This window comes from Actinia tenebrosa, unplaced genomic scaffold, assembly GCF_029948245.1.
Source record: "Actinia tenebrosa isolate PJP-AT-01 unplaced genomic scaffold, QUT_ActTen_1.0 PGA_scaffold0__85_contigs__length_37466705, whole genome shotgun sequence".
Taxonomy (NCBI): Eukaryota; Metazoa; Cnidaria; class Anthozoa; order Actiniaria; family Actiniidae; genus Actinia; species Actinia tenebrosa.
The window spans coordinates 18,741,486-18,757,017 of NW_028292569.1; the positions used below are offsets into that span (position 1 = coordinate 18,741,486).

At 38.1% G+C, this 15,532-nt stretch overlaps 1 protein-coding gene across 1 annotated transcript in view; it reads left to right on the top strand.

The window, feature by feature from the left end:
- Positions 1–629: 629 nt before the first annotated feature.
- Positions 630–15,532, top strand: part of LOC116295230 (ATP-binding cassette sub-family C member 4) — a 42,231-nt gene continuing 27,328 nt past the window's right edge. Inside the window, exons 1-16 of the mRNA XM_089034480.1 lie at positions 630–772; positions 1,454–1,564; positions 2,476–2,596; positions 3,577–3,792; positions 4,857–4,946; positions 5,665–5,828; positions 6,593–6,718; positions 8,673–8,922; positions 10,195–10,314; positions 10,505–10,552; positions 10,643–10,684; positions 11,546–11,737; positions 12,518–12,612; positions 13,056–13,142; positions 14,125–14,221; positions 15,010–15,306. Coding sequence (XP_088890606.1) covers positions 696–772; positions 1,454–1,564; positions 2,476–2,596; positions 3,577–3,792; positions 4,857–4,946; positions 5,665–5,828; positions 6,593–6,718; positions 8,673–8,922; positions 10,195–10,314; positions 10,505–10,552; positions 10,643–10,684; positions 11,546–11,737; positions 12,518–12,612; positions 13,056–13,142; positions 14,125–14,221; positions 15,010–15,306 — 2,133 coding nt within the window. The 5' untranslated portion in view covers positions 630–695. The remainder of the gene's footprint in view (positions 773–1,453; positions 1,565–2,475; positions 2,597–3,576; positions 3,793–4,856; positions 4,947–5,664; positions 5,829–6,592; positions 6,719–8,672; positions 8,923–10,194; positions 10,315–10,504; positions 10,553–10,642; positions 10,685–11,545; positions 11,738–12,517; positions 12,613–13,055; positions 13,143–14,124; positions 14,222–15,009; positions 15,307–15,532) is intronic.

Below are 15,532 nucleotides of genomic sequence, written 5' to 3' on the forward strand. Positions count from 1 at the left end.
ACATAAGTACTAAATTGTTCAAAACAGTGCTAATTAAACAATAGAAAACAATAGAATTAGCATAAAATAGTGTAATTTGTATTAGTAATGTTTCACAGATATGTTGTTTGCACTCTATTTTTTGACTACAGTATGTTTTAAATCGGTGTATACTTCAAATTTTCCCCTTTATATGTCTGGGGTGGATCCAGGAAACATTGGTTAAGTTCAAATACGGCGAAAACCCTTGTGGCAAGGTAGAGAACAATACGTCAACAAATTCAACTCACATGTGATCTGTCTGAGCCAGTGGAGCTGAAACCTGGACAACAGAAGTGAGAGGCGAGAAATGTGTTTTAACAGCAGCTTAATTTAAACTAGCTCTGCTAGAAATATATGAGACATGCTTGTATGAATATTGTTTAAATAAATAAATAAAGTAAACCACTATGCTACTCATGCAAAGAGTTTCATTATTTGAATGAAGATGATTCAGTGAGGAATCTATCGTTATGAAAATAAAGATTGAACAATTAAACTAGAATGAATTAGATATCCCTACCCTCTCCTCCCCTAAAATGCTTTGTAATCTTGTCTGGTCCAAGTCTCTACCGATCACCGCGCGGAACGCCTCGTAAGGATCGCTCATCCTCAAAATTCGCTGACTTTTTCCTATTCCTACCTCCATTTTCTTTCTTTTAAATCAATGCAACAACATGCCAAGAAAACTAGAAGAACTCCCCAAGAACCCGTTACTAAAAGCATCTTGCATTTCTAAATACATTACATACCAGTAAGTAATCTATTTTAATCACATATAAGCGTTCATAGATTTTGATGGTTTCACTTAACCCGTGAGACGTATTTTATAGTTAGTAGTCGTAAGCTTATGTAATAGAGATACACACTTAGATAAGATCTTTTTTTTGTATACTGTCTCTTTGATTATTACACTTTAACAAATAATTTTTTGTTTTGCTGGTTTATAAACGTTACTCAAGCTATCAAAGCACATGTAAATTTGTTATGTAACTCGTGTAAGACTCGTGACCTTCAATATTTGACTTTTACTTTACTGAGCGAACTCTAAGCTTCTTTGCTCCTTTCAATGGGCAATGGCGCTTTATTTCTTTGAATAGGAACCATATAGCATTTTGATCGGCTTTGAAATGAAGGAAATATTTGCTTACGTTTCCACTTCAATCAGCTGTTATTTTGTAACTTTTTTTTATGTTAGACTAAGATCAAACGTCGAACTTAACATGAACCGAACCTAATGACATCAAATAAGACTTCCTTGTTATCCACTGTTTCAAGTAGGTTTGGCTCAGTTTGACGAAGATGTTCAACACTTGACCTAGCATTATTCTCTTGAATGTTCTCTTTGTTGAATGCAAATATTATATCTATAGAATAGATAACAAATTATTTAGCACTGATAAGCACTAAATGTTAACTGTGTGCACGTTTTTAGGTGGTTGAATCCTCTCTTCAAGAAAGGAAACAAGCAGCCTTTAAAATCAGAAGATTTTTATGAGGTACCACCAGAAGATGAGACAGAACATATAGCAAACAAACTTGAAAGGTAGGGTGCATACCATATTGATGGACTGCAAGCATTCCCAAGAGAGTCAAAAGACAAAAATGTATCGGCCATTCTGGTGCCATTAACAATGGATGCTAATGAGAAATATTTTGTTAAGTGACACCAAAACTCCCCTGAGAGGCCACGATGACATACATGTAACGTGCAATCAAGCAATATCCATGAAAAGCTTTGTAAGAAATTGCACAAACAAATTGCATAAATTTCAGTAAACCATATCAAGTTCGCTGAACTGTAACAATGACACAAACCTCAAAGAAACAATTATTGTTTCTTTGAGGTGTGTGTCATTGTTACAGTTAGAATAAACAATTCTATATCCTGTGTCTGTCAGTTCCATCATTCAATCCATCCATCATAATATGACCATTTACTATCCAAGTTAATAGACCTCCTCGGCTCGGGCGTAATGTTTTCCCATTTCAGACCACGTATTTATTCCTAGAGTATCATTTCTTTGTTTAATGGCTGCGCATGAGAAGTCACATGAATATGGACACAACTCAAACAAAGAATTTTATTCTCAAGGGAATTACATGGGAAGCACGGGTGGCGTGTGCTGCTAATGCGCCACCTCTCACCAATACGGCCCGAGTTCGAGTCCTGCCGATCTCGATGTCGTATGTGAGTAGAGTTGTTTGTTGGTTCTCTCCTGTGCTTCGAGGGTTTTTCTCCGGGTTCTCCAATTTTTCTCCCTCAAAAATCAACTCCTAAATTCTAATTTGATCTTTGGGCTTTCCCTTAGTTCGGAGCCTAGCTCTGTTGTGATTGTCCCATGCTCCGATACAACAGCGAAAAACTTTGTAGATATTAGTCTGAAATAGGAAAACATTACACCTGAGCTGATTAGGTCTATTACTGACAATATTGTTTCTCTTGAATACTTTCAGACAATGGAACAAAGAACAAGAAAGAGCCAAAACTGCAGGAAGGAGACCTAAACTAAGCCGAGCAGTTGCAATGTACCTTGGAAGGGACTTTATGATGGTTGGGTTACTTAATATGTTGGAGGTACGACATGCGAAAATAGAGAATTTGAACACTTAAGATGATTTTGCACTATTTAGCACTAAATAATTACTTATTTAAACAATAGAATGAGCATGAATTAATACTATTATTTAAGTAAGTGTACTATTTAAGTGGCATACTTTGTACTCTGGTGAAATACTCGGCTAACTACTTGAGAGTTTTTTAATCAGCAATAGATATGTATTCTTGTAATTGATATCATTGGTTGACTCAGTCTGAGGATCGAACTAAACATTTTTATTAGCTAGAGATATTTATTGTTATTGATTAGCATCACTATCATAGTTATTATCACACTTGACCCCCGATAAAGTGGACGTAAAAGATCCTGTTGTAGGGGATTGTTACCCGATACAACAGTCTGACCTTTATTCGTAGTTTCGTCATGCGTGTGTGTTTATTTATTTTATTTTCGTATCATTTATTTATTTATTTTTCCTTTTCCTGTGGTATGGGTTGTGTAGCGGCAGCCACAGGCGCCAAGCAAAGCTCACAGCCTACCACAGTTTGTGGTTTTTCTTTTTGTTTAAAGCGCCTAGAGCAGATTTGGATAGGCGCTATATGAATATTTATTATTATTATTATTATTATTATTATTATTTTCATCATCTTCATAATCACCACAACCGTCTTCATCATCATCATTAACACCATAATCACCCATCTATCACTATAATCATTATGGTTAGTCTGGAATGACCATCATCAGCAGCACAGCACCATCATCACCATCATCGAATAAATCACAACCAGCACCACCATAATCATCATCATCATCATCACCATCATCATCATCACTATTATCACCATCATCATCATCGCCATGACAACCACCATCATCATCATCATCAACGTCACCACCACCACAACCTCCACCACCACCATCATCATCACCATTATCACCATCACTATCAGTCATCATCATTGTTTTTAATGTCTTTTTTCTTTCTCTATCATAGGAATTTATGCGTATTGGCATGCCATATTTCATAGGCAGATTTATAAGTTATTTTGTACCAGGAACGACTACCACAAGACTCCAAGCAGCTTTATACGGTGGCGTTATTATCTGCTTCTCATACACTCTTGCCGTAATTCACCACCCCTTGTTTTTCATAGCAACTCGGTACGGAATGCAGCTAAAAAATGCCTTAGCAACTTTGGTCTACAGGAAGGTAGGCAGTTCATTATAACTGTATGACTGGTAATCAAATGAGAGTTTGTTTGTAGTGTTCAAATTCATTTGGGGTACTAGTTCAACCCTTATAGACTTTACTGCAATTCCCAGTCACACGCAATCAACTAGACCTTCATTACAAATGAAGAATTTTGAGTTTGGGTGGATGTCAATCAAAAGGGTTTCTAACGTTTCTATTGGTTTCTACACCAGGGCTGGCGTGAATACTGAACACATGCAAACGTGCAAAAAACATTGACCTTATCTAATGCTTCTTGTCGCTGTGAATTTCTCGCTCTGGGTATATTTTCTCAAAAATGTCACAGGATTCCGGCTCCGAATCTCAAACGCTTGACTGCAAAGCTATAGCTTCGACTATGATTTGAGTTTATTCAAGATCAGATAAGTCAATACCGATAGCTTGAAAAGTGGAGTCAGAATCCTTAGACATATTTAAAATACCTTTTTGATTGACGTCCATCAATTATTTATTTTCCCTATTTTCCCACAGTCCCTTTGCTGGACATTAATGGAAACACTAATTGGCGGGAAAGAATTAAACGGCATTAAAAAACAAGTTGGGGGCCACGATTGGTCACAATTTAGAAGTTGGTTTTTGTGTAGGGAGAAAAGTCTGCGAGTCGAACCCTGGTTGCATGTTTTGTTATTAGAAAGAAACCTATTCCTGGATATGGTTTTGTAATACCAAAAAAATAATGATTGGTTGAATATCAATGTCTTGTCATCTTTTAATAGTCCAAAAAGTAATCATTATTGAAGACTAAAATATGTTGTAGTTTTCAATGCCATTTCGGTACCCTTATTTGTAAAGCAGGCTGCATACTATATGCCTGAAGGGCATCAACACCATGCCCCATTGGCTAAAGTTCTCAGCTCACAGTTCTATACCAATCAGAGCGTGGGTACTATTAGACTGTCGCAAAATCAGCTGCCTTCTGTGTATTCGCTTGAATAAAAAACTCTTGCAGGAGACAAGGGAGGTTGACTTGGGGCAAGTCTAGGGTACAATCTAACACTATATATTATTTTGTTATCCTATAGGCTATTAGGTTGAGTCAAAACTCAATGTCTAAGACCACCACTGGACATATAGTAAATTTGATGACAAGTGACGTGCAAATACTGGAAAGGGTAATAATTTGTCATAAAAAGATTTATTACTTGGGATTCTTGTCAATGTGAATTAGAAAAGTTACATACATTACAATAAAAACGATCCTTAGATGGGATTAAGTTATGTTTGTAAAAATCTACAGTGCTCACGCTACATAGCCAAGTTTATCTATTACGAAAATAACTATAAGCTTTAGCTGTTGTAGCACAGCATGGGACAATCACAACAGAGAGCCTAGACTCAAAACTTAGTGGAAGCACTAAGATGGAATTGGAATTGTGCAGTTTCAGAAATTATCCATGCCACACGTAGGAAAAATAATTAGTGTTTGTAGGGAAGAAAATTTCTGAAGGTGGGGGGGGGGGGGGGGTAGAAAATCCTCCGTGGGGAGGGAGGGATGGGGGGTGGATGGAATGTAATTTTTGGACCTACACCTTTAGAAGTTCATTTTTAAGGAGGGAGGGGAACTGGAGATCCAAAAGAAGAACCCTCGAAGTACAGGAGGGAACCAACAAACAACTCTTCTCACATACATGTACAACGTCACCAAGCCCAACAGGACTTGAACCTGGGTTGCATTGGTGAGAGGCAGCGCATTAGCACTGCACACAGCCTGTGCTAATTCTGTTTCATGCTACTTTTGTCTTGCATCCTCTTTCGTCAAAGGTGTTGCAGGGGCAAATCTTTCGTATTACTTGTTTCAAATCATCACATCAGTGTAATTCTGTTTTACAGACAACTATATTTCTTCATCAAACGTGGCTTGCTCCACTGCTCCTCATTGTTGCAGCCGTCTTGTCTTGGCTTGAGATGGGACCATGGTCTTTCACTGGTATCCTGGCTCTGCTGTTGCTGGCCCCTTTACAGGGCTGGATGGGAAAGCAATTTGCTCTTTTGAGGTGAGGAAATCAACAACATCTTCGTTATTGTCATTTTTACCATCAATGCGAAGATCATTCATCATCAGTCATCATCTTTTCTGTTATTGCCACATTCATCATCATTACCACCATCTTCAATATCATCATTATTACCATCAACGTCGTCATATCAGGTGCAAATTAAAGATTTTCTTAGAGGGGGTTCTGCATATGAGGGGCATCCACCTGTATAAAACTATAAAGAAGAAGTGTAAATTTTAAGTAGGAGGGTTGCCACACCCACAATCCCCTCCCACCTAGATTTGCCCCTGCATATTTGCAATCAGTCGTCATCATCATCATCATCATCATCACCAACATCATCAACGTTATTACTATCATCATTTAGCACTATCACATTCATATTATTAACATGCTGCATCATTACTGCTTATTATTGCCGCCACCTCTGTCATCACCATCAACATTACTATCATCATCGCCATCTTCATTATTGCCATAAGCATCATCACCATTATCATCATTATCATCTACGATATTCTACCATCGCATCACTATCATCATTATTACCATAATCATTATCATCATCATTGTAAGCAACATCTGTCATCACCACCATTATCATCATCATCATCATCATCATCATCATCCCCACACTGCAAGCAGACATCCTCATTATATATCAACAATAATACAGTTGCTGTCCAACAAATAATAACACTTCACTTTATAGACTGTAATTTTTGCACACTTTCTCCTCTAACTTGTTTTCTTTTCCCAAGGCAAAAGACAGCGACTATGACTGACCTGCGCTTCAAGATCATGAGTGAAGTCATAGCAGGAATGCGGGTCATCAAGATGTACACATGGGAAAAAGCATTCTCAAATTTAGTAGCTGATGTCCGCGGGTAAGAACATGATGCTAGAAAACAGGGGTGTACCTCTAAATTAAGGTGTCAGGGGATCTTCGCGACCGATGTTCACTAAAAGGTGCGGTTGAAAATTATGAAATTCGCACTGTTAGAAAAACTGATTAAATTGATCAATAAGTAATGGTCATGGTTGAAATCTGTGCTTATTGAACATCAAGAAAATATATACTTTTATAGGCATTAGATGAATAGTTAGTGCGCTATGGCGTTTTTAGTGAAGATCTGTCACAAATGTCCCCTGGTACATTAAACGGATAACTTTGGGAACTTGCCTGGTGTCCGCTTACAGCCATTCTCAATCAGATGCGCTGCTCGAGCGATTGTTTCTTTTGCGACGAAGAAGCTTTTGGTGGACGTCAATCAAGGCGTTTCCATGACATTCAATAGGCACGTGCCCTCATAGCTTTGTGTTTTCCGACAATGTTATGGAAACGCCTTGTGGAAACCCCTCATTTGCCCTATTTCACTTTGACGTCACATCAACACAATCTATTGTTTAAACGCAAAGGATCATGGTCGTCGGAGGGGGTCAAATCAACACAAATTCACCGAAAAATGTTCTAAAACCCGTATTAATCCACGAAGACAAGTAGAATAACCAGCAAACGCTCAGATATTTTTGAATACATATTAACACATAGTATATCTGAAAACCAGGCCATTTTAGATTAAACTGTTTCGGTAGGAGCAAATTTTGTTGAATTTACCATTGGATTTGGCGATTCTATCCCCCACATAAACAAGCAGTGACGTCATAGTGAAATAGGGCAATTAAGAAGGCACCTTTAGGACCTTGCCAGGTGTCTGTGTAAAAATTTTAAAAATTTTACTGTGAATACAGGGACACCCATCACCTTTGGGACCTTGCCTCTATAGACATTTTTTCGTATATTTTTAAATAATTTATTTTAATTATAAACGTCGCCTTATGCTTTTTTTATTATTATCATCATCATTAACATCACCATCATCATCATACATGCATACTTTTATTGAAGTTCCTTTACAAAGGCTTTTCAGTAACAGTTTAGAAATTAAGACTACTATTTAATTGAAAAATATATAAATTGCTTATACTGTAAATGGTATTAGGAATATAAAACGGCGCGCGTGTCTATATACTGTGATATAAACACGATGGGAGCTGTAGAGCAAGAGAGAAGTCGCAGAGAAACGCAAGGCGTACCCGAGTGTTTCTTTGACTTCTCTCTTGCTCTACTGTTCCCAGAGTGTGTGTATCACAGTATATAGACACAAGCGGACGTTTTATATCGCTTTTATAGAATCTTTTTGAATGATTTCGCACGAGCGTGTCTCTGTCCTCTGATATAAACACGCGTACGGTAGCCAGGCAATCAGCGCGCGCGTTATATCTCAAATATTTTATAGAATAGAATTCAATATGGTTGAAAATAGATGAATGAATCATTAATTTGATAACATATAATAGCTTAAATAGCTTAAATCATCATCAGCATCAGCATCATCATCGCGCTCACCATCATCATCATTACCATCATTCACTATCATCATCACCATCATCATCATCACCATCATCATCACCATCATCATCACCACCATCATCACCATCATCATCACCATCATCATCACCATCATCATCACCATCATCATCACCATCATCATCACCATCATCATCACCATCATCATCACCATCATCATCACCATCATCATCACCATCATCATCACCACCATCATTATCATCAGCATCATCATCAGCATCAGCATCATCATCGCACTCACCATCATCACCATCATCATCATTACCATCACTCACTATCATCACCATCATCATCATCACCATCATCATCATCATCACTATCATCATTATTATTATTACTCACTATCATCATCATCATCATCATCACCATCATCATTATTATTGTTACTCACTTTCGTCCATCATTCACAGGAAAGAAGTCAGTATCATCGAAACAGCAGCGACACGTCGTGCAATCAACGGTACCTTATATGCCATGTGCATCCCTGTTATAGGACTAGCAGTGTTTATACCATATGTCAAGACCGGCAACTCGCTTAACCCTGAGAAGGTCTTCACTGTCTTGGGTATATTCTACTCTGTCAGAGTGTCGCTTACTATCTTTTTTCCTGAATGTGTTCGAACCTTGAAGGTTGGACTGGTGTCGTTTAAGAGAATACAGGTAATGTTTTAGAAAATAATCGCTTTAGAAGGTCATTGCGGTTGTTGTTGTTGTTGTTGCTGTTGCTGCTGTTGTTGCTGTCGTTGTTGCTGTTGCTGTCATTGTTGTTGCTGTTGTTGTTGTTGCTGTTGCTGTTGCTGTTGCTGTTGCTGTTGCTGTTGCTGTCATTGTTGTTGCTGTTGTTGTTGCTGTTGCTGTCTTTGTTGTTGGTGTTGTTGTTGTTGTTGGTGTTGTTGTTGCTGTTGCTGTCGTTGTTGTTGCTGTTGTTGTTGCTGTTGCTGTTGTTGTTGCTGTTGCTGTCATTGTTGTTGCTGTTGTTGTTGCTGTTGCTGTCATTGTTGTTGCTGTTGTTGTTGTTGTTGGTGTTGTTGTTGCTGTTGCTGTCATTGTTGTTGCTGTTGTTGTTGTTGTTGCTGTTGTTGTTGCTGTTGCTGTCATTGTTGTTGCTGTTGTTGTTGCTGTTGCTGTTGCTGTTGCTGTCATTGTTGTTGCTGTTGTTGTTGCTGTTGCTGTTGCTGTTGCTGTTGCTGTTGCTGTTGCTGTCATTGTTGTTGCTGTTGTTGTTGTTGCTGTTGTTGTTGGTGTTGCTGTTGCTGTTGCTGTTGCTGTTGCTGTTGCTGTCATTGTTGTTGCTGTTGCTGTTGCTGTTGCTGTCATTGTTGTTGCTGTTGCTGCTGTTGTTGTTGCTGTTGTTGTTGTTGCTGTTGCTGTCGTTGTTGCTGTTATCAAATTCATTAATAATACATGAGGAAAACACAACAGAAATCACGACCGTGAAGAGTGTTGTAAATCTGATACAAAACTGTGTTCATTTGCATAAACTTTAAGTTGGATTTTCTTGGCCAAATTCACTTTAATTTTGAAAATTTTAGTGAAACACAAAGGAACTAACCTAGACGTTTGATAAGTCATATGCAGTATTCGTGTCCGTGTTGTATCAGATATACAATCACTCGGCTACACCTTGTGGTTGTATATCTGATACAACACGGCCACTCATACTGTATATATTACTTATTGTTGCTATCGTTGTTGTCGTTGTTGTTGCTGTTGTTGTTGCTGTTGTCGTTGCTGCTGTTGTTGTTGCTGTTGTTGCTGCTCTATTTGTTGTTGCTATTGTTGATATTGCCGCTGCTGTTGTTGTTGCAGTGCTTTCAGAATATGGACCTAGCCGCCGGAACTCTGGCGATTGCTTCAAATCTAACCGCCTGCTAGTTTTTCTTTTCTATTTAATAGCCCAAATTTTAACAATATTTTGTTGTTTATAAATAGAATTTCCTACAAATGGAAGACAAAAAGATGATGTCTAATAACAGAAGTACGAAGACTAGCTCAACAACCTCGCTGAAACCTGTTGTCGAAGTGGAAAAAATCTCTGCAAAGTGGAATGAGGTGAGGAAATGTTTTTTTCTCTAAGGAATTCCTGCATTTTGTGTTGTTTTCGAAAAAGTGCAAACTTGAAGACAATAAGAAAAGATACCTGATAAAAGCAAGGGGTTGAATTCGGGGTTACCGACGTCCCTTTTTTGGCTATTTAAACTCTTTTTTATTTGGAGTTAAAACTGTTTTTTTTTTCCTTTAGAGCCTGAACACGCAAACTTTGACAGATATTAGTTTTAAAGTCACTCCGGTAAGTCATACTCGTTCAAAAAACTATTTTGCTATAGTTGCTTTAGATTTGAACTCTCTTCGTTTGCTAAACATAAATTATATTTCCTAGGGTGAATTACTGATGATCGTCGGTCCTGTTGGGGCAGGGAAAGTAAGTAAAAAAATATCTTAAATCAATAGATAGGAATAAATAATGATTATTCTACTGTAGTAACATCAAATTGGAACGGTTATTATCGTATGAGTGGGAAATATAGCGTACTGACTTACAGCAACTACTGTACACGGTAAAACAGGCATTAACTATGAAATGGCTTTCTACAAGAATGTTAACCTTTTAAATGGCAAACGACGTACAGCACGTGCACGGTACAGTATGTTGTAACATTGAAATGGCTTTTCTAGAGAATTGTAATCGTATGAGTGGGAAATATACAGTACCGACTTACAGCACGTACTGTACACGGGACGACATGCAGTAACTATGAAATGGCTTCCCATAAGAATGTTTATCTTTTAAATGGGAAAAAACGTACGGCACGTGCACGGTACAGTATGTTGTAGCATTGAAATGGCTTCCCAAGAGAATGGTAGAGCAGTTTTCGCATGGTTGTGAAAAGCGCAGTGTCGTAAGCGGGAGGTGCCTTAACCGTTGGTTTTTAGAATTTTGATTTTTTTTTTTTAACGCGCAATATGATTGGACTAAAAGTGCCGTGATCTTGGCGTGACCGTGTCCGCGTCGTGTTTATGCTGTGTTCCGGGTATTTGATTGGATGGAGAGTAAATTCTCGCGCAAAGTGATTGGTCTGGCGTACGCCTTGCCGTCTCACGACCGTGTTCGTGTCGTGAGCTTTTCACAGTCAAACGAAAACTGCTCTAATAGTACGAGTGGGAAACGTACGGTACTGACTTACAAGCACGTACACGGTACAATATGTTGTAGCATTGAAATGGCTTCCCATAAGAATGGTTTTGGTGTTAGTTTACTTACTTCTGTTTATTTATACTACAGTCTTCGCTACTGATGGCTCTTCTTGGTGAGTTACAAGTGTCACACGGTGTAGTAAACGTACAGGGGAATATCAGCTATGCATCACAGCAATCCTGGATCTTCTCGGGAACTGTAAAGGAGAATATCTTGTTTGATCAAGAATACGACAAGGAAAGATATGATCGTGTGATAAAAAAGTGTGCCTTGGAGAAGGTAGGATAAACTTCAATTTTTCTTTTTTTTTAATTATTTTTTGTAACTTTTTCAACTGAATTTGTTTTGTTTTTTTCCCACTTCATTCCTTCTTTATTTGGATTCGTTTGTTTGTTTATATATCTTTTTTGTTTTGTTTATTCCTCGTTTTTGTTTGTTTGTTCAGTATATATTTGTATTGATTTGTCCATCAAGAGAAGTTAATTTGATACAAACATCCATTCCTCCATCCATCTTTTTCCTTTCATTCCTCTATCCATCCACTCATCCTCCTGTTCCTCCATCCATCGATCACATCCCATCAGTCCATCTATCACATTTGTTAATCCATCCATTCATCCATTCATCCCATCCATTCATCGCATTCATTCATACGTCCATCCCTCTATCCATCCATTCATCCATCCCATCCATCCATTCATCCATCCATCCATCCCATCCATCCATTCATCCATCCATCCATCCATCCATCCCACCAATCCATCCGTCCTTCCATCCATTCATTCGTCAATCCCTCTATCCATCCATTCATCCATCCCTCTATCCATCCATCCCATCCATCCACCCATCCATCCCATCTGTCGGTTCATCCATCCATTCATACCCCCTTCATCTTTTTCCTTTCATCCCTCTATCTATCCACTCATTCTCCTATTCCTCCATCTATTCATCGATCCCACCCCAAGACATATCATCCTATCCATCCATCCCACCCGTCATTCCATATCCATCCATCCCATCCACCTATCTTTTTTATTCAATCTTTCATTTTTCCACCAGGATTTAAAGCTTCTTCCAGCAGGTGATGAAACTCTAGTCGGTGAAAGAGGCGTGGCTCTGAGCGGTGGACAGAAGGCACGTATCAACCTTGCAAGGTATGATGTAATACATTCACCCAGTCTAGATAGTTGTGACTAGTCATTAGAGTTCAAACAATTTATCCGTGAAATAGTTTCCTTATTTTTTATTTATTTGTTTATTTATTTTTTGTTTTGTTTGTTTTGTTTTGTTTTTTTGTTGTTTTTTTTTTTGTTTTTTTTGTTGTTTTTTTTGTTTTTTTGTTGTTTTATTTTTGTTTTTTGTTTTGTTTTGTTTTCGGTTTTGTTTTTTTTTTGTTTTTTGTTTTTTGTTTTTTGTTTGTTTTTTTTTTGTTCCGAAAGACAGTGTTTATATTCTGAAAGAAGACATACCAATGTTAATAGATATCCAGCCAATCACAGCTTGCGTTATATTGATGCTATGTTTGGAAGTCGTTTCTATTCATATTATTATCAATGATACTTAAGTTCAATGGCTATGATATTGTTTTGTGTCCCAGGGCTGTGTACTACGATGCCGAAATTGTTCTTCTTGATGATCCCCTTAGTGCTGTAGACACGAATGTTGGGCGAAAACTATTCGATGAGTAAGTACTTGATTCGGTGAACATGACGTCACTCAATCACCATGGTAGAGCAGTTTTCATATGACTGTGAAAAGCTCACTGCACGAACACGTTCTTGACACGGCAAGGTAAGTCAGACTTATCACGTTGCACGAGAATTCATTCTCCATCCAATCAAATAACCAGAACACAGCATAAACACGGCGCGGACACGGTCACGCCAACATCACGGCACTTAAAGACCAATCATATTGCGCGAGAGAAAAAATCAGAAAAAAACATCACGGCACGGTCACGGCATGGCACACTTACGGCACTGAGCTTTTCACAATCATACGAAAACTACTGCGTGCTCTACGGACACACGATGGAACACCGCGCACGATGTCGACGGCAATCGACGTTGCAATGTTGCGGGGCATGTCACACGACGCAATTTGTTACACGCAATGTTGTTGAAGTAGAAAAGGAGAGTTCTTCAGCAAGGTAACCTGCAATATTGCGGGCAATGTTGCACCGCGTTTCACACCTTAGGCTGATAAATCAATATCTTACTGAGTTCACTCTCTTTGTGCATTCGTTTGATTGTTCTTTCGTTCGTGTATTCGTTCGCTCTTTGTACATGTATTCGTTCTTGAGCGTTGCTAATTTATGTATGTTCGTCCAGGAAAGCACCTTACGCTTACGCGCGCTCGTTTTTTGTTTGTTTGTCTGTTTTTTGTTTTGTTTTGTTTTTTGTTTTGTTTTATTTTTGTTTTTTGTTTGTTTTTTTGTTTGTTTTTTTGTTTTGTTTGCTTGTTGTTTTTTTTTGTTGTTTTTGTTTGTTTTTGTTTTCGTTTGTTTTTCGTTTTTTTGTTTTTGATTTTTGTTTTTTTTCCTTGTTTTTTTTGTTTTTGTTTTGTTTTTTGTTTGTTTTTGTTTTATTTTGTTTTTTTGTTTGTTTGTTGTTTTTTTTCTGTTCGTAGTTTGATTTGTTATAATGCTAAAATATTCTATCGTTTAGGTGCATACGTGGTCTTCTAAAGGATCGTATCTGCATCCTTGTCACACACCAGCTTCAGTATCTCAAGGGAGCGACCAACATCATCTGTTTGAAAGACGTAAGTACCGTACCATAGACGCTCAACATTTTCCTCGTAAATTATTGACATCTGAAGGGTTCTGCAGCAGCGTAGTTTTAGAACAAGAGCAGCCTCAATCACAATCCTTTCGCATTGCTAATATTTTATTTCCAAAACGAGAAGATTTCTGCAATTTTACCCCATGAGAGATGGCTGCCTAGTCTTCTATGCAGCCACAATTAGTGTCGTCACGCAACACCCACTTCCCTAGGAGTGAGCGTTGCGTTACGACACTAATAGCAGCTGAGTATAGGAGACTAATGGCAGCCATGAAGCCTGAAAGAAAAGAGAAATGTCATGAAAATTTAAACGAATTAGGAAGTGCTGACTTTCGAACAAGTCAGTCGAAAACCGGGATTTTTTGTATTGTTTTGTAAATGAAAATGCGTCGACCCAAAATAACGAGCGGAATTTCGATAACTGGTAAGCGCGTTCCTATAAATTGAGCGTGGAATATTCAATGAATGGTAAGTGTGTCCATCCACCAAGAAGAGCGAGAAATGTTGACTTCCGGTAGAGTGTTTGCACGTCCGTCCAAAAAGAGCGGGAAATATTGACTTCTGGTAAAGAGAACTCGCGTCATTCCACCGAATTGAGCGGGAAAAAGACGACTTCCTGTAAAGGGTACGCGCTTCAGTCCACTCAAAAAAAAGCGGGAAACTTTTACATCCATAAATTATTATTTATATTCTCTTAATAGATTAAAATATTTCTGAAATATCATTGATTCAATGCCAAGAAATTGTAAATATTTCCTTCCAAATCAGGGCCATTGTGTTGGAAAAGGAACGTTTGAAGAGCTCAACGAAGGTGGTTTAGATGTCATGTCATTGATGTCGACCCTCTCTGACCAGGATGTTATGGTAGAGCAGGAAGCTGTCGACCTTCATCAAAATGAATCAGACCATCATGTGGTCATAGCCAATGGAAAGACTCCTCTGTTGGAACCCAATCACATTTACAAGAGATCTACGTCGGCTGTATCGGAGGCGATAACCGAAACAAGGACGAGAAAAAGTCACTGTGACTTGCCTTCATCCATGTCCATGGAGACGCTTAATGATGTAAGTTATTAAGAAATTTCATAAAAATTATTTGTACATTAATTTGCACTGTAACTATAAAGTGGTGTTGCACCAGATAATGTTCCTTTAAACTGATTTGTCGCGAGAGCAACTGCACAAAAAAACAAGCTTATATCATGTATTTCCAAAATTCTCAAGACAGAAGCCGGAATAATCACCATAGCTGTTAAGAGCTTGTTAAAGTTAGTAAAACTGTTAAGTTTGA